The sequence below is a fragment of the Megalobrama amblycephala genome, linkage group LG19 (genome assembly GCF_018812025.1).
Source record: "Megalobrama amblycephala isolate DHTTF-2021 linkage group LG19, ASM1881202v1, whole genome shotgun sequence".
NCBI lineage: Eukaryota > Metazoa > Chordata > Actinopteri > Cypriniformes > Xenocyprididae > Megalobrama > Megalobrama amblycephala.
Window position 1 is genome coordinate 38,746,982 of NC_063062.1, and position 19,765 is coordinate 38,766,746.

Sequence of the window (19,765 nt, forward strand, 5' to 3'; positions counted from 1 at the left end):
TTTTTTAAAACAAAAAATGATTTGAACAGATAAATCTTTCATAACAAATACTGCAATATTCCATTTATAATAAGAGTTGTCAGTTTTGATTTCCTGAGGGCTTTAATGGTCGTAAGATAATTACTTGCTCAGAAGAGGTACCTACTCTGAGAATATGTTGGATGTGAAAAGTGAGTGTGAGCCTGAAGAGATGTGAATAATGAAGGAAATGTCCTGGTGGAACTGGATGTGAATGTGAATTCCCTGGTTACTGGATTCAACCAAGCATTCAATGTGTCTTTATTTAGCAGGACAAAGATTAACTCTGGAAATGAGAGGATGAAACTTTTTTAACCCTTTAGACGTAAATAGCTGCATAAAATATTGCCAGCCTATAAGTTATAAATAAGTCAACACATTTTCAGCGCAGTTGATTTTGACACTGAACACTAGAGCATGTGTTGAGAGAAATACATGGTTTCAATGAACTGCAAAACTTCCCCTGTTCCTTCCCATCTCCATTTGCACTCACTGTCCCAGTTTAACAGTTCATGCTCGAATGATGTGTTGTGTGAGATTTACCAGTTCTGTCTCCTTTTCTCTATCCACTGTGTCCGATTTCATGGCCCCGTGTTATCATGACCTGATACAGGTAGAATCATATTTCTGCTCTGAGAGAAGTCGTAGCTAATGTTTCTTATCTCTGACTATATGGTGGCCCCACAAAGTATTTGGACACTTAAAAATGGATTTCATTGCATTAGTGTAGGTATGAAGTCAGTTTTCCTCAAGTTCACAGGTGTGCTTCATCACATTATATGGACATCCCATGATCCTCTAATATTTGACAACCATCTTTATTAACCATCATGGTGATTTGCTCCTTAAGAACAATGTGCATTTACGTATTTGGATATAAGTTTAGCATGTGCGGGATGATGATACATCAGCCAATATTTTATTAAGATATATATATATATATATATATATATATATATCTCCATTCTCCCCGGTGACCCAGAATTTAATATTTTGTTTCACATCATTACATTGTTTAGAGCATAAGAAAAAAAATGGAAAAATAACATTTTTGAAAAATTTTATTTTATTCATATGTTATGCTATGTCCTCTGTAGTGGACACCAGGACTATGTTGTTTAAAAAATAAAATGACCATAAATTACATGCATAGGCAAAAAGAATGGAATTTTTTTTATTCACCAATTTTTAGGAGGTTTTTTTTACTAAAATTTGTTGAAAGATAGAACGGAATGAATTGATATACCATTTTACTTTATATGTGGGTAAAATAGCCATACATGGATTTTCCCATTCAATACAATGCATCTATACACTGTATCTAATTTGCATATTAATATGTTCTTGGGGCAACGTAATGAAAAAAGAAGTGTAATAATGGGAGCAAAAATTGGCAACATTTTCATAATATCTAATAATTAATAGGAATATTGATATATACTTTATTTCGCTATTCACTTGTTGTGTCTCCCAAAATGCCTGATGAACATGATTTAAGTCCTGGTGTCCTCTACAGAGGTCGTGTATGAAATCAATGTCCTGTTTTGTAAAAGAAAGTCATATTTTGATTAGAACCCCCATAACATTTTCCTGAGATGTTGATTTATAACAAAAAAAAAAATCCAATTTAAATTATAATTATAAAATATTATTATATTTCCATAAGAGTGCTAAATTTGATATATATATAAATCCTACTAAAATCCTAATCCTAAATTTTCAAAATAAAGACAATATATTTACTCCTCAAATATAGGCCTATCATTAATGTGATTACTTTTTTTCCAGAGACACAATTAGAGAAATTAACCTTAAAACTGTCTAAGTCTTACTAATTCTGATATTTAGATGAAATTACAAAATTAAGAAGAGCATAGCCATTAAATGTGTCGAGAGGAGATTTTGTGCCATCTATGGTCAAGACTTCTTGTAACAAACTTTTTGCAAAATGTTTTGCTTGTGCTATATTTCTTTAAAATAATTTCCACTTGGTTCAGTATTTTATGTAGTTCAGTGACTTTCTTACTTTTTTTTTTTTTTTAAGTTTAGGCTATCTAAAGTGTCCAAATCCCTTTTTGGGATATCTCTGCAAAACTTATTTTGTTTTTAATAAAAAGCCTGCAGGCTGTTGAGTAATAGTTGGGTTATGTTCTGCTGAGCATAAAATGCTTTGCCAAAGTTGACGAAAAGTCGATATCTTAATTTCAGAAGAAAATAAACAGAATAAATCATTTGCTCAGCGCGAGTTTATAAACTTGGCATACTTCCCACACTATAAAACATAAATCCAGCATCACAGCAGGAGGTATTTCCCATTGTAGAGAAATTATCGCATTTCCAGCAGACCTCAGTTATCCATCATTATTCCTCCAGAGCGGAGCGCATGTTTCAGATCCTCAGGGGTTCTGACGAGTTCATCGTCGTCTGGTCTTACACAGCAGATAAAGACAGGAATGTGAGTTTTATATCAGTGCGGACAGACGCTGCTTAACTGCGTCAGCATTCTTGCAGTGCATTGAGCCGCTGCAACAGTGTCCAGACCCCCGCTGATGGACGGGGTGAAATACTGCAGCCTATTACTGTTCAATTAGCACCAGTCTCCAGGTGGAGCACAAATACATCACTGCCGTTAAACTGGGGACTTTTCCTGGCTGGAGATCATCTGGGTGAGGCAGAAAAGGAGTTGCTTTCCCCAAGAAAGCATAGATATGAGGCGATCGTGTTATAAAGTGATGAGGTTTATCAGTGCTGTTTGGTATTTTCAAGATGTTTATACAAATATAATTGTTTTTTGTGGTCTCCATAAGCTGCACCATGGATACATGTTAATGCATTGCGAGCCTTGTTTATGTTACATAGGCTAAAGATAAATGCTAGTGTGGTTCTGGTGAATGTTTTTATGCTTAAGGACACATGCTTCTGTTCATTTGACGATATATATACTTTTGGGAATCGTTTGGACTAGAAATATCTTACAATCTAAATTTTAGATAGTTCACCCAAAAATGAACATTTGATGTTTATCTGCTTACCCCCAGGGCATCCAAGATGTAGGTGACTTTGTTTCTTCAGTAGAACACAAATGATGATTTTTAACTCCAACCGTTGCGGTCTGTCAGTCGTATAATGCATGGCAATGGGAACTCCATCTATAAGAGTAAAAAAACATGCACAGACAAATCCAAATTAAACCCTGAGGCTCGTGACAACACATTGATGTCCTAAGACACGAAACGATCGGGTTGTGCGAGAAACCAAACAGTATTTATATCATTTTTTACCTCTATTACACCACTATGTCCAACTGCCCTCAGCATCCAGTTGGTAAGGTCTGAAAACACGCTCTGATGACGGAAGTGATGTCTCGCATGCATATCTCAATGAGTGCAAGAGATCACTTCCGTTGTCAGAGCGCGTTCAGACCTCACTATCCCTTTAAAGCTGCAGTCTGTAACTTTTGGCGCTCTAGCGGTTAATAAACAGAACTGCATGAGCATTGAAGAGCATTGTAGCCGGAGCTTCTTCTCTCTGTTTATGTCTATGACGAGTCACGCAGATACTGTGCTACTCCGCAGTGGTGCCGACCCGACCGGTCTAAAATAGTCTGAATATAAACACTTATTATAGGTGTACCGTAGTGATTTAGGATAAGACAAAAACACGGTTTGGAAAATGGATTCATGATGTACACGCTCATTATATCATTTTTGTAAATTTTGAATACAAAAAAACTTTAAAAAAAATCATGAACAGCAGCTTTAATTGATTCAGTTATTGTCAGTTATTGTGTATTCTGTCTTCCAAACAAAAATTCCATACATTTTTTGATATAGTTGTTTGGTAAACAATTAAACCACACTAGCATATATTCAGACATGAGTCAACTACTGACTAAAGTGTTGGGACATCTGAACTTTACACCAACAGATCACATTCTAAATACATGAAGTTGCTCTCCTTTTGCAGCTATAACTGCTTCCACTCCTCTAGGAAGGCTTTACACAAGATTTTGGAGTGTTTTAGTGGGAATTTTTGCACATTCATCCAGTAGAGCATTTGTGAGGTCAGGCACTGATGTAGGACGAGAAGGCCTAGCTCACAATCTCCGTTCCAGTTCATCCCAAAGGTGTTGGACGGAGTTGAGGTCAGGGCTTTGTGCCGGCCAGTCAAGTTCTTCCACACCAAACTCGTCCAACCATGAGTTTATGGACATTACTTTGTGCACTGGGGCACAGTCATGCTGGAATAGAAAAGGACCTTCCCTAAACTGTTCCAATAAGGATGAGAGCATAGCATTGTCCCAAACATTAAGATTTCTATTCACTGGAAGGGGCCTCACCCAACTCCTTAAAGGCCCACTGAACTGTCTTGGAATGCGCAGCATCATTCAATGTGTTGACGTAATTTCAACTGAAACAGGAAGATGGCAGGATATAACGAACACCCCCGAATTTTTGTGAATTTTTGTCATTGTTTTGGAACACACCAGATATTCATAACCTTAAAGGAAATTTTACAGAAAAAAACAAGTCCACTTTGAGAATAATATTCTCTGGAGTGTAAAGTGTGACCACTAGCTTCAATCTCCCCTATATTTTGGAAACTCTGGTAGTGATTAATGAATGAATGAATGAATGAATGAATTTCAACATCTGCTCAAAGCTTTCAGCCACAAGAACTGTGGACAGCAGGCATTCACTGCCATCTAGTGGTTCATGTAAGTAACATCAACCTATGGCTCAAACGCCTTTGCTAGTTTAAAGGGATAGTTCACCCAAAAATGAAAAATCTGTCATCATTTACTCACCCTCAAGTTGCTCCAAACTTGTATAAATTTCTTTCTTCTGCCGAACATAAAGGAAGATATTTTAAAGGAAGTTTGTAACCAGGCTGCTTTGGGGCACCATTGACTTCCATAGTAAAAAAATATCTTCCTTTATGTTTGGCAGAAGAAAGAAATGTATACAGGTTTGGGACAACTTGAGGGTGAGTAAATGATGACAGAATTTTCATTTTTGGGTGAACTATCCCTTTAAAGGGTTAACCCAAAAATGAAAAATCTGTCATTTTTCGAAACAACACAAATGAAGATATTGTTGGTATGTTTTATCAATCATATAAGAAAACCATTGTAGAAATGGTTTGAATCATTTAACAGCCAGATGTGTTTTGAAGGCCTCATGGCCTATTACATGACTAAGAACTGCCACAAGGTCAGGAGCATTGGAGAAACTCATGTGACCCATTCTGCCAAGTTAGGGTATTTTCAGGACACCACAGGTGGTTGTGAATGATAGAGAGGCTTCCTCTGGGAAGTAGCCGATTATTTGGCAGGTTATTAGAGAGATGGATGAGAAAAGAAAGACCTAATTGCATGAAACTGAGGTTATTGCGAACTAACAGATAAGAAAAGGGAATAAGAATTGCGCCCTGGCAAGAGACAAACTCAGATGTTCTCCAGGCATCTCGGCTTTGTTGCTTTGTATAAAGTCTTATTTCGACTTCTGGAACTCTGCATCTTGAGCTTCATTTGCAAGGAAGAAATTTGCATTTCTCCACACAACGATATTTAATGAAATCTAAAGCGATCCATTCTCTTCAGAATATTTACCGCTCAATTCATATAGATTAGTTTTACGATCTCTTTATGACCTTTTTGAAGTGTCAAAGTTGTGTGACTGTCAATGGAGGGACAGAAAACTCTCAGATGTCATTTAAAATTCATTGTGTTTCGAAGATGAATGAAATTCTTACAGGTTTGGTGCGACATGAAGGTAAGGAAATAAGGATTTTTTTTTTTTTTTCATTTTGAGTGTACCAACCTTTTAAGTCCTCATGAATATATTTGAAAAGTATTTTCATTGTTGCTTATGAATATGAAATTTGGCCAACAAAATAAAAAGGTTAATACATCTAAGATCCTTGTCATCTTTTGTTTTCATTAATGTCTTTCTTAAAATTCACAGTAGGCTAGTGAATACATATTTTCCAAAGTTAATATTACAAAATTACAATCAAAACCTTCATCATAATTACAAAAAAATTACAAACATCACGAACATCAGCATGTTTAGCCACCAAGGCACTGACAAGATAGATGTTAAGTGAACCTCCTTACCTGAAACTAAGTTAAAGGTGCAGTATGTAATAATTCTGTCCGCTAGAGGTCGCTAGAGGCCTATTCAAAACAAAGGCGTAGCTTGATGACGGCAAGTTTGAGAGCGGAATCTTCGAACATGTGGTCTTCACCTCAACGGACAGTGCAAAAGAATAGGGATAGGACTCGGGAAGAAATCATGTTCATGGAAGCAATTATTAACGTTACTGTAGTATGAAGCAGAGCAGGGCCGAGTGTTGTGGAGCTGAAAGAGGCCGCTGGAGCAATTGCGCAACACACGCCTCACGAGCAGCAGAACTTTTATTATGACACAGTCGCCGGCGCTGCTTCTGCTTTTCCGGTCATGAGTATGAGGTAACACAGCTGTTTATCATATTAGATACATTTGAGAGTGTTGAAAATTATGTTATAATGTTACTCTGTGCGTTCGCTCGGCGGCTGCTGTGACTTGTTTGAGAAACACTGCAGTAAGATAGATCGATTTTAGAATATCATATTAAATACTGGATGGCTTGTGTTGATAAATGGCTTGCAATTAATTTTAAAACGTATGATGGAGAAAAAAGACTAAACATGTTGAGATGTATAACAACAATTAGTTTTCTGTCTATAAATATATCAAAACAGTTGTTCCCTTGTATATTAAAACGTGTAAATATTGGTGTTTCGCTGGTTTCTACAAAATAAAACCGGAAACTGAGGGTAAAGCGGATATGACGCAATTGACAGGTGACTCCTCACACGTCCCGGAGCCTTGGTTAAAATTGCAATTTTCTCACGATTTACAAATAATTGGAAACATTTGGGATATAGTAAGTACTCAAGTGAACAAAATATATAACACTGGCCTAGTGGTTTTTGGATATTTTACTGCAAAAATATTAAATATTGCACCTTTAAGTCTGTTCACTCGGCGGCCATATTTGCAACGCCTCTGGGCAGCTATTGTTGAGCATAATCTCAAAAACTGCTTGGCGAACTCCCAATTAAATTACATATTTAAAATCAGCAACAAAATCTGACATGAACAGTCCCATAAATGTTGTTTCTTATGCTAAAATAGCATTAGAAATGCTTATTTTTCAGGCGCGAGTCTCTAACGGCAGCTCCAGTGACGCAATGACTTTATCAATCAGCGATTGGCTCTTTTACTTAGAAGGCGGGACGTAGTCCGCCAAGTTGTGCGTTGCTGACAGTTTCAAATTCTCCCATTCCTTGCCTGAAAGCAGTCATCATGCAGCCAGTTTTGAGTGGGAATAAATTAGAAATCCTATCACGATGCCAAAGTGCTGAATATTCAATGACAAGTTACTAAAGAATCCAGTGACGAGACATTATTCATCATGAATGAGTCACAATAGCTGCATACCTCATCGAGGCGGTCTCATTTAAGAAAAGTAACCATTAGATTGCAAAGTAAGAAAGAAAATACAGTATTTTACAGCTCATGAGGAATAACAGTCAATTTTATTACGGTTACTTTTCTTAAATAAGACATAATTGATGACGTATGCAGAAACGCGACCAGCCTCTGAAATGAGACGCAGCTCACGTCACGTCTGCATTCCGTAAACCAGGTAGGCGTCACGTCATAAAACGTAATAAATATTCATGAGCCAAACCTTAGCCGTAGTAGGTTTCGTTAAATCGAGATTTGCTCTCTTCTACTCTTGAGTCTAGGTAAGACGATCGATTAGTCGTGTCTGAGCAGGTGTTTTCCAACTCAACAGTTTTGTGCGTGTGTGTTGTAAACAGAAACTCATTTCCTGTAACACAACAAGGCATTTCGTCCAAACCATGAATGCCTTCAGGTGCTCTCTGGAAATTAATAAAAGTTGAACGCTAAATTCTGGAGATATACACTAATAATTTTGAAAGGTAAGTCATCTGATAGTTTTCTTTCGATTTTGACTATCAAAGCTGAGGCCCATTGTTCATACTAAAATGGTATTTGTCTTATTAAAACTAACACCGGATATAAGAACTGAAACTAACTATAGTGAAACAATTGTGGTTGTTATTACTGGGTTTTTTTCATAGAAATTCAACCTCTGGAACAACACAATATGGGTGTGTGTTGAATTCAGTCCGTCGTTCCTTGTCCTTCAGTAGCCTGATTTTTGTCCTTTTCCCCGCAGTTGACTAGAAATGCTCATATTTATCCTCCTGCTGTGTCATTTCACTTTATGTGGACACTGTGCTTGTGTAAGAAAAACCCTTCAAGTACAGGCAAGTCAAGACAGTAAAGGTAAGCAATGCTTTTAAACAACTGTCAAACACTTAGTATTAAAATGCCATCATGATTTAATGTGATAAGTGCATGTTTGGTTTGTTATAAGGTCCATTATTTCAGTTTATAGTATTTTCTTTATATATATATTTGTTGTTTGTTTATATTATTATCATTATGTTTCTATCAAATTTATATTGTGTGTAAGTCATCTTTGTTTCAAGCTACTTTGGTTATTGCTTGACATGATATTTTTAGTCACATTTGACATATTTATTGGTGGTATGTAGTGTTTGTTGTGGACCAGGAGGCCAACACATTTTTAGGACGCCACCTGTTGTTCAACCGATTCGACTTTGAGATCTTCACCCCGGGTAATCTAGAACGGGAGTGTCGAGAGGAGATATGCAACTACGAGGAGGCTCGGGAAATCTTTGAGAATATCCCTGATACAGTTGAGTAATCCCTTCACTATTATTATTGACGAATGAATCAACATTTAATTCATTAGATGGCCTACGACAACCACTCCCAGTTAAACGACATTGTCATATGTACTTGCCCATGGGTTGGATTTGGGCAGATGAGTGTCATTTTTATGCAGTGCAAATGAGAATGATTACTGAAAATGTGATACCAAAATGCTCTCCCAGCATCTGATTATCAGTTCTTAATACACAAACACCCATCTGTTGATTTCATACTGGACATTAAATTAATTCACATTTAATTTTTGGTTTGACAGAATGCCTTCTGGAAGACTTATACAGAGGGTAAGTTTTTGCCGCACAAACAGCTGAATGATTTGCCCTCAACAGAAACTGATAGAAAAACATTGAAATCTTTTCATCTTCTCAGTCAAATGCTTATCTGCTGAAAGAAACGTGTTCATCCAGAGTTGTTAGCATACTATTTTAATATTCCCAGTTCTGAACAGCTTCTTGATTGTGTCATTGTGTTTGTCTGGGAAAGAAAGAAAATGCTATCATTTTCCATGTGGTATTTTTTGGAGAGAGAAATTTTTTGGAATAATTAAGATTTTCTTTTAATATAAGTCTGTTATGCACACCAAAGCTGCATTTATTTGATCAAAATACAGAAAAATAATTTCAATTTTAAATCGCTGTTTCTTGTTTTAAATATTTTAAGATGTAATTTATTTCTGTGATGTTAAAGCTGAATTTTCAGCATCATTACTCCAGTCTTCAGTGTCACATGATCCTTCAGAAATCATTCTAATATGCTGATTTGCTGCTCATGAAACATTTCTTATTATTATCAATGTTGAAAACAGATTTGCAGCTTAATATTTTTGTGGAAACCATGTTATACCAGGTAGGGGTAAGAAAGAAATTAGTTAATATTAAAAAGAAATTAATATTCAGCAAGAGTGCATTAAATTAATCACAGTTTTCAGTAAAGACATTTATAATGTTACAGAAGATTTCTATCAAATAAAATGTGGTTCCTTTTGATTTATCAGTTTCCACAACAATATTAAGCAGTTTTCAACATAGTATTCGATCACCAATAATAATTGATGACAAGCAGCAAATCAGCATATTAGAATGATTTCTGAAGGATCATGTGACACTGTAGACTGGAGTAATGATTCTGAAAATTCAGCTTTGATCAAAGTAATAAAATATATTACAATAGAAAACAGTTACTACTTTTAAATTGCAATAATATTTCACAATATTACTGTATTTTTGATCAAATAAATGCATAACTTGTTTTAAAAACATGTACTTTTATTATTATTTGTTTTCTTTTATTATATTTTTGATAACTTTGGGCTTATTTCCACCTGTACTCATAGATAAGGGTGAATCCCAATCAAAAGTTGATGTAACAGCGTTGTTGGTGGGCATCATCTCCGCTGGAGTCTTTATTGTTATAGTTGGCCTTGTTATCTGGTACTTCTGCCAGGGGAGGAATAAAGACCATGGTTTCAGAGGGTAAGACTTTAAAACAACATGTGTGAACCACATTCTAGGGCTGCCCCCCTAATAGTCGACTAATCGCTTGGATGACCAAAAATTGTATTAGTCAGTTAGTCATTTTCAACCCTGGTCCTCGAGGGCCACTGTCCTACTAATCAGAGTTTAGCTCCAGTCCTAATCAAACACACCTGAACCAGCTAATTAAGCTCTTCAGGATTACTTGAAAGCTATAAGCAGGTGAGTTTGTTCAAGGTTGGAGCTAAACTCTGCAGGTAAAAGGCTATACTTTATTTGTGTAAATTCACCAAAACAAGAAAACGCCATGCCTTTGTAAAAAATAAAGAAAACAAACAGGATGTGCTTTCTGCTGTCTCGGTCTTTGTGAACATGAGCACGTCACAAAAATGAACCGAAACTCAGTGTTTAGGCTACTTGCCTCACAAACATGACAAATATATCTACAGAAAGCTTGAAATGTCTACTTTTAAACTAAACAATTCAAATCAAAAATAAATTTTCTGTGCTTATATATTCTGTATGAAAGGTGCATTTCTCCCTTTGACTAACGACATCTTTGCCACCGACCCTAAATCCGAAAACACTAGTTTATTAATAAATTAAAATGTATCCTTGCTGTTTTTTTCGACACATTCATAATCATTACTTTTGCAGGTGCTTTGCAGCAAGCTCGAGCATGGAATAGGATATATTACGCCCATATGGGTCTATATTAAACGATCATTATGGTTTAGCATTCTCCTTAGTGTATATATAAGTTATTAAATTAATATAAACATGCAATTAGTCAACTGATGGTTTAAATGAATGACTAATAGTTGACTAGAAAAATCTTTAGTCAGGGTCAGCCCTACCACGTTCTGTATGTTTGAGACGGTTATTCTAAGAGTTGGTGCCTGGAGAGACTGATAACAATGTTTTGCCTTTTAAATTAAGCTCCTTCAGACGTCGATCCACCCGAAGCAATGCCTCCGTTATAATCCGGAGACTGGAGGAGGTTTCTCTGCATCCTATTCCTCACACAGATGGCAGCTCAGATGCTCCTGGTTTGCCTTCTTATGAACAGGCCATCGCCATCACTGGACCACATGATGCCCCGCCTCCACCATATCCTGGGTACCGACACACAATTTCATTTGATGTTTTCCCTTATATAACCTCTGTGTCATTTTTATCACACCTCTGTTATGACATTCAGTTGTTTATTACCAGCTATTTAACTTTTCTTAAATGTTGTCACAAACAATTTTAGTACACTAATCGCCAGAACAGGTCATGGTTAATTGTAATCACTGTTGGTTTGTAATTGCTTTCTAAAGAGAAAGTTGCTGCCTGTTATGAAATCTCTTCTACACCAGTGGTTCTCAATCTTTTTGATTCCAAATATTCTCATTGTCCACAACAATTTTCGAAGGCCCCATGGGTCATTCTGTGTCAAATTTGCATTCATTCCCCGGCTCAAATGTTTAATTTTGTTTAATATTTTTTTTCTGAAGAAAGACAGACATAAATAGTGATGAAAGTCAAAATATCAAATGCAATAGATAATAAATATTCACTCGAGCAATCCACTATTTTGTCGCTTACAATTTAAAGCCAAATTACAGGTGGGAGAAAATGTCTATTAGTAAATTCTGTTGTCTTTAACAATCCTTGTTGAATTTTATACCAATGGTGACAGTTCAAAAATGGGCAGAAGCACTTTTATTTTTTTCCCTAAAGTTGGCATGCCTGTAACTCAAAAAGTAATAAAGATATCTCAGTATGTTTTTATTCTGGTTCTTAACTTTTCTTTTGGTATCTTAATTTTTAAGGCTCTATATGGTTCAATCCCAGAGATATGGGGATCTCTATGAGTAAATTGTTTGCATTTTCAGTGGTCAAAAACCAAATGTGGGTCACTTTTGCATACAGCTGATACTTTTGTTTGTTTGTTTGTTTGTTTGTTTTAAAGAGGAATATCTGAAGAACAAATCATGTTAAAATTTTAAATGTGCCTCTGTTCATTCACATAAAAACAATGTCCTGAGTCCAAAAATATGCTGTTATTAAGAATAAGGAAAACATGGCTATTTAGCTGGTGCAGTACTTTTGGAAGGAAGTTAATGTGCCTCAACTTGGCTATTTCCTTTGCAGTTGTTTTGGGGGGGGGGGAAGGAAAGAAGATGTTCCAGTTTTGTTCTTTAAACATTCCTCCGTAAATACAATAAGTATCAGCTGTTTGAAAATTTGGTTTACAATTTGCACAAGTTAAACATTTTGCACATGGAGCCGCAGTGAGATCCCCATATCTCTGGGAATTGACTAAAGTGCCTTAAAAATGAACATACCAAAAGAAAAGTTTAAGAACCAGAATGTAAAAGCATATTGTGATATCTTTAATACTTTTTAAAGCTGCAGTCTGTAACTTTTTTTGGTTAAAAATGATCCAAAATCAATTATTGAGCAAGTACATAACCAATCATTGTTCAGAACTATGTTCTTACCTTAGCTCGATTCACAACAGTAAGCTTGTAGTAATGTTTTATAATCTGACTGATATTGGTAGGTTTTCATGGGAAATACGAGTTTGCTGACATTTGTCTTTGCGTCATTACGTCACGTCTGTAAACAGTAAGGAGTCCTGGTTAGTAGGCTATATCACGTGTATGGATGCTGCTGGTGGCGCATCATTTGTAGCCTCTTCTTTCAGCAGCTGGAATGTATTTAAACTTGAGATGCTGGCTTGTAATCCAGAAAGTTCTACAGTAAAAAGGGAAAGAGGCCGAGACCGTGTGAAAACATGAATAAATGTCGGCAGGGCTTTTGAAAGGTGGTGTGACCTAAAAACAGACGCAGAAATTGCTATTTTTCTGCTGGACAGGTACATTTCAGTGGTACATTGGGTAGTAAGGTAACAGCACGTTTTCGCTTAATCCATACAGTTATGGATAACGATAATACACAATAAATACATGTAGTCACGCAATGTTGACGTTTTTAACATTAACAATTCGAGAACAAAGTATAACAATTATAATTTGCACCATTGGTTGCATGATTTATTGTAAAACTTTTCAGTTGGTCAGAACAAAAGTGGGTAACATGTTATTTATTTCTTCAGATGACATTTTACGGTGAAACTTCTTATTTTGGACATACATACAAGATGTAGCATCTGTAATTATGATGTAGAGTGAAGATCCACACTGGTGCGTTGACTGACAGCCCCCACACATATCTGCAGCCGCACCTCAAAACAGTAGATTCATCCGCGCTGAGGAGTCGTGCCGATGCACAACCCACGTAAAGATAATTCTGCAAATAACTGCAGTTGCAGGTTTCAAACAGAGATGGCGACAAAGAGGCAAAACTTACAGACTGCAGCTTTAAGTTTCAGTCACATAAACTTTGTATAGAACAATCTTGTCTGAGTGCCATAAATATCCTTTTTCCAGTTATTTGATAGAGGGAAACAAAATACCTTTCTAGTTTTAACATTATTTGTTCTTCATACCTTTTTAAAAGAAAAAAGTATCCGCTATGCAAAGTGACCCACTTTTGTTTTTTGACCACTGAAAATGTGTACAGTTTACCAATTTATTCGTAAAGCCACATTGAGATCCCCAAATCTATGGGAATTAACCATATAGGGCCTTAAAAATGAACATGCCAAAAGAAAGGTTTGTTAAAAAACAAACTCTAAAAGGGTATTAGGATATCTTTATTACTACTTGAGTTACAGTCATGCAAACTTGAGGCACAAAAAAAAAACAAAGTGCTTTTTCCTTTTTGTCACCATTGGCATATCTAACGCAACAAAGATTGCTGAAGTCAACAGATTTTACTAATAGGCCTACCAATCTACATGTAGAAATAAAATAATGATACTGCCGTCTTTCCAAAGTCATTTTCACCCACCTGTAATTTGGCTCCAAATCTACAAAATGGTGGATTAGTAAATATTCATCCATGGCATTTAATATTTTGGCTTTCATCACTGCTAATGTTTGCCTCTCTTCAGAAGAAATATTGATCGAATAGTTTAGCCAGGGAACTTCCCAAAATTAGGTTTATTTGACACAGAATGACCCACATGACTATACCAGTTTTTGTTTTCATGATTTATTGTATAATGATACGTATTAAGGTTACATTTATAAAAAAAAAAAAAATAAAAAAAAATTGAATGCTTTATTAAATTACATTAAATTAGAGGTTTGCTTTACTCAAAGTGTATATACATTAAAAAAGATGCCCATGGTGTCAAGATTTTATTAATTTGCATTACTTTTCCAGGTCTAGAAATTTACAAGACCGTGCAAATCCTAGTTCCTCAAAGAAAAAAAATAAAACTTTTTTTGAGGGGGCGAATTAAAATAAGAATTCTTGATATTTAGTTGTTTTGGCTCATTAATAAATCATTTTACATCATCTCGAGGTTCCCTCAGAAGTTTGCTGAGGCGCCCTGCTTGAGAACTACTGGTCTACATAAGCATCAGTCTATTTTTTTTTTTATCTAACTTTTCATAGTGTAATTTCAGTTAAAATGGTCACACATCTAATTCCACACATCTAATATCTGTCCGCAGTTCCAGGCCAGGCAGCACCCGACGATAACCATATCATCATTTGCCAAACTGAATCAGGATGGACTGAAAAGACGCCTTTCAAAATCAAATCACTTTTTTTTATGTAAATTCTTTTTAATTGTGTTTATTTCAAACTATAACCATTAAAAACCAGTTTTGATATTAATTATTATATTATAACAATAAAAAGTTTAATAAAGTTTTTATCTAACATGCTGGGCTATTATGAAGGACATATACATAAGTGTAATTTTATCCCTTTTTTTTAAGGCATGCTATAGAGATCTAGTAAAGTGTGACTTATAATTAGTGTATTTACTGGATCAATAATGGTCTGCATTTGTGAGAAATAATTCTGTGATCAGCACACCAAATACAATATTACCTCCTTTATCGTTATGACACTCATTTCAGGCTGTGTTGTTTGCACTAAACCTTTGTGCATATAGATAAATTATTTCTGTTGCTTTCATCTTATTGAGAATTTCTTTTCATTCTATTGGCGGATGTAGTGCATGCACACCTTTGTTTTACAAAGTAACACTGCACAGTTACTCTAGAGGTTTCTGGAGGCTTAAGCATCTCTTTGATGCCTTGTACATGATAGCAGGTGGACTCTGATGTAATCGTCATAGGGATATTAATAGACTTTATAATAAAATTCCTGCTTTGACTATTTTTGTATCGTAGTGTTGTCTTGTTACATTCTGGCGCATGATGAAAACACTTGGCATATTAATTACTATGGGTAATACACCTAAAGAAACTTTTAGGTACAGTATTAATACATTTTCACACTCTATTTGGAGTCAGATATTGTATGCAAATGTTAGGCAAGTTAGTGGGGGTTGTTTATGAAAGTGTTGGGTTACAGTAGGCCTATTTAAGGGGTTGTTTACACAACACCGTTTTCAGCTAAAACCGGAAAACTTTTTATACAATGTCGTTTTGGGGACCTGAAAACGCAAACTTTTAAACGGGTTTCAAAATGCAAGTTTTTGAAAACGATACTGTTATCGTCTCGATGTAAACTACAAAAATGCAAATCTGAGAAACCTGAGACATCAGCGCATACGTGTGTCACATGAACATTCTGTTTTGTATCACTTGGTTTCTTATTAGTCTCCTTGGTTACTCATTACCCAATCATCTTTGTTTGCTTCTAGTTTGTTTTCTTAGTTGTGGGTTCTCATTAACGTTACAGCTAAGTTTGGTTACAGTTTGTTCTGTTTATTTGTTAATAAAAGTGTATTGCATTTATTTTCTTTGTCGTGTTGGAATACCTACGCCACACCACACCTTGCTACGTGTGACAGCGTGTTTAATCTAAAAAAAGAAAAAGAAAAAAAAAGCGTGTTTAGTCTATAGGCACATACAGTGTTTCTTTCTACCTGACATCGGCACCTACTGGCCTGGCAGCAAAATGCAATGTTTTTAGTCATTTTCGCGGATCCGTGTGAATGGGGATCGTTTTGACAATGTTGTCGTCTGTATGCGAAACTGCAAAAACGCAAAGGAAAAACTCTTCCGTGTTGTCGTGTAACTTATTTTAAAGGAAGGAAATACAGCACAAGCACACTTTTCACGCCAAACGTTCAGTATAAAGACAGACAAAACAATATAGGTATAGTCAAAAATATTGTCACTTTGTGGTTGTGGTTGTCTGTGGTTACTCTGCTAGAACAGCGGTTCTCAAACTTTTTCAGGTTGTGGACCACTTCAACAGTAAAACAAAAACTGTGGACCACATCAAACCATCAATCATACCATCAAAAAAATCCTACTGTTTAAAATAGGATATGAATTATTCTGTTTATACCATATAATATATACTCTATGACGGATGATGTATTTTCCTGCATTTTAATCTATTTGTCAGACTGCTGTTTTGTTATTTCGTTGAAATGATCTAGAATGCTCCTTAAATCAGCCAATCGCTTGGCATTCTTCACAAACCACAGCTTGAGAACTTAACTGGCACACTTGTCTGAACTTGAAGGAAACTGTCTTCTTAGAAATTAAGTTCTGAGACAAATGACAAAAATCATTTGATATTTAAATGCAATGGTATTAAGACATCATCTTGAGCCACTGTGTGTGAACATTAATAGTCTGCTAATGTTGCAGTACGCAGTTCTCTAAATATCCTCAGGAAAATGACAAAGTTAATATATGGGCCAAGCGATTAATAAAACCTACACTGTAAACCTGAATGAGTTGGCAAAACTCAAAAAAAAAAATTGAGGCAATCAGTTAAAATTCAAAGTTTAAGTAAGCAGAACTGGCAGATTTATATTTTGTACTACTCATACATTTTAATTGTTCTTAACTTGAAATGTTTGAGTACACTCATACATTTAACTTAAAATTATCATGTAACCCCAATGTAAACATTTTATTTGTGTAAAATTGGCTAGCTATAACAAGTTAATTCAAAAAAATGCTAGCTAACATGTTAAAAATAGCATGGTATTGCACTTGCTGAATGAATGAGTACAGCACTATAAAACATTTAGCATACAGTACTTGCTCTCAAACCAAGCCACATGCACCGTGCACTTGTCACTATGTTAACTCTCCAAAAACCCACATTAACAGAAACTCTTCTAAATTAGCATAACAAAACATTAATCACTAAATCTCCCACTTAACATTAATCTTTCACAAACAAAAAACATTATATAACACTTAATTTTAGCATTTACTCTCCCTTTTGAGTGTTATGGGCAAAGCATGTTGGGAAATAGAAATCCCAGCCCAGTTTGTTAAACTTAAGTTTGTCTAAATTTAAAAGAAATAAGTCCATAAAACTCAAAACAATGAAATGGTTCAGTTTACTTAAAATATATCAGTTCTGTGAACTTGAACGAAAAAGAAAGTGCTATATAAGTTAATTTGACTGAATTAATTAGTTTAAGTTTGTCCTACTCAAACCAAATAATTATTTTAAACGTTAGGGTTTACAGTGTATAAGAACAATTGATAAAGGTAGGAACATCCCACAATCATACTGACAACTGCTCCTGATGACATTGTAAAGGTGTATATAAGGTTATGGATGGAGAATGAAGAATAATAATTATGGTCACACTTTATATTAGGTGTCTTTAACTATACTTACAAATAATGGGTACGATGTACTTATTGTGTTCATCTTGAGTAAATGTAATTAGTCACTGTACTTAAGTATCTTTTTGGCTACTTTGTAGTTGTACTGAGTATCAGAGATATTGGCAACTTTTACTCTCTACTTGACTACATTTTTGAGCAAGTAAATGTACTTTTTACTCCACTACATTTGTGATGAGTAATGCAATTACAAATTACATTTTTCAGGACACCTAACTTTTTCTGCAGCAGTTTGTTTCTGATATATTATGAAGTGATATCGCCATCTAAGGTCATTGAAGGTACTGTATCTTGTGCATTTTGCCTTTACTCACCCAAAACTTGTCAACAAGGATACTTTACATGAATGTGAGCGCATTAGCAGGTAGTTTCTGATCGCAGGTGTTTTATTTATTAGATGAGGAAATGACTGCAGCTGGTGATGAGGCTCAAACTAGCACATACAGGAGACTTTGACTATTTAATTTTACTTAACATTGTTTTATGTATCCGCTATATTGAAAAGACTGTTTTGAAGGATATTGGTTTACTTTCTGTGTGCTTGAGCTGTAGATGTTTAAAAGGTTGTCGACCTTGATTTATTGCAATATTGAGGTGTTCCGTTTTATTTTGTTTTTAGAAAATAAACTTAATTTCTCATCTTACAAATCAACTGTTTCTTATTTTTACTGGCAGTCTCTCAGGACTAGTGCATCTCTGAACCGACATTCAGCATGAGTAAAAATACTTAAAGGGTTAGTTCACCCAAAAATGAAAATTATGTCATTAATGACTCACCCTCATGTCGTTCCAAACCCGTCCGTTCATCTTCGGAACACAGTTTAAAATGTATGTACGGTATACTGTCCATGTCCAGAAAGGTAATAAAAACATCATCAAAGTAGTCCATGTGACATCAGAGGGTTAGTTAGAATTTGTTGAAGCATCGAAAATACATTTTGGTTCAAAAATAACAAAAACTACGACTTTATTCAGCATTGTCTTCTCTTCCGGAATCCTTTCCATTGAATTGATTCCATTGAATCCTTTCATCTGTCGGCATTGGTAATGCACTTTTACGTCGCCGTGGTTGTTTTTGGCGATTAGGACATCTGTGACATGCGCACTTACGTACCATTTTAAAAAATATAGCAATACCAAAATACAAACAATGTAGAATAGCTTGAATACAGCGTGCGTCTCCCTCAGACTGTAAACGAAGCTCGGGCGCACCAGATAACACGTCAGCAGCGTCTTACATCAGCAGCGCCACTGTGGAGTCGTGAACCACACTCCGGAGCAGAAGGGGGCGGTAATGCACCAATAAGCTGGATGCCAATCGGCATAAAACAGGAAAGAAGAAGCAGCGGAGTCGTGAACGCGAATTGACAACAGACCCGGAAGAGAATACAATGCTGAATAAAGTCGTAGTTTTTGTTATTTTTGGACCAGAATGTATTTTCGATGCTTCAAAATGTCGCGGATGTCCTAATCGCCTAAAACAACCACGGCAACGTAAAAGTGCATTACCAACGCCGACAGATGAAAGGATTCAATGGAATCAATTCAATGGAAAGGATTCCGGAAGAGAAGACAATGCTGAATAAAGTTGTAGTTTTTGTTATTTTTGAACCAAAATGTATTTTCGATGCTTCAACAAATTCTAACTGACCCTCTGATGTCACATGGATTACTTTGATGATGTTTTTATTACCTTTCTGGACATGGACAGTATACCGTACATACATTTTCAATG

The 19,765-nt window shown here is 35.6% G+C and overlaps 1 protein-coding gene across 2 annotated transcripts; it reads left to right on the plus strand.

Annotated features, from left to right (window-relative positions):
• The first annotated feature begins 7,703 nt into the window (after positions 1-7,703).
• Positions 7,704-15,577, plus strand: prrg4 (proline rich Gla (G-carboxyglutamic acid) 4 (transmembrane)). 2 transcript variants are annotated; one of them, XM_048168943.1, is made up of 8 exons: positions 7,704-7,816; positions 7,892-8,014; positions 8,275-8,384; positions 8,657-8,820; positions 9,112-9,139; positions 10,189-10,327; positions 11,267-11,446; positions 14,902-15,577. In XM_048168943.1, the coding sequence occupies exons 3-8, from the start codon at positions 8,285-8,287 to the stop codon at positions 14,927-14,929; spliced, it is 639 nt and encodes a 212-aa protein (XP_048024900.1). In that variant the 5' UTR covers positions 7,704-7,816; positions 7,892-8,014; positions 8,275-8,284; the 3' UTR covers positions 14,930-15,577. The 2 variants fall into 2 exon arrangements, with proteins under 2 accessions (XP_048024900.1, XP_048024899.1); XM_048168942.1 differs by having other exon boundaries at positions 7,753-8,014.
• The last annotated feature ends 4,188 nt before the right edge of the window (positions 15,578-19,765 follow it).

Bases quoted from the DNA above. Each gene is read 5' to 3' on its own strand.
- prrg4 (XM_048168943.1), top strand. From the start codon at position 8,285: ATGCTCATATTTATCCTCCTGCTGTGTCATTTCACTTTATGTGGACAC. The intron at 8,385-8,656 runs GTAAGCAATGCT...GGTGGTATGTAG, and splicing joins GGCAAGTCAAGACAGTAAAG to TGTTTGTTGTGGACCAGGAG. The intron at 8,821-9,111 runs GTTGAGTAATCC...TTGGTTTGACAG, and splicing joins TTGAGAATATCCCTGATACA to AATGCCTTCTGGAAGACTTA.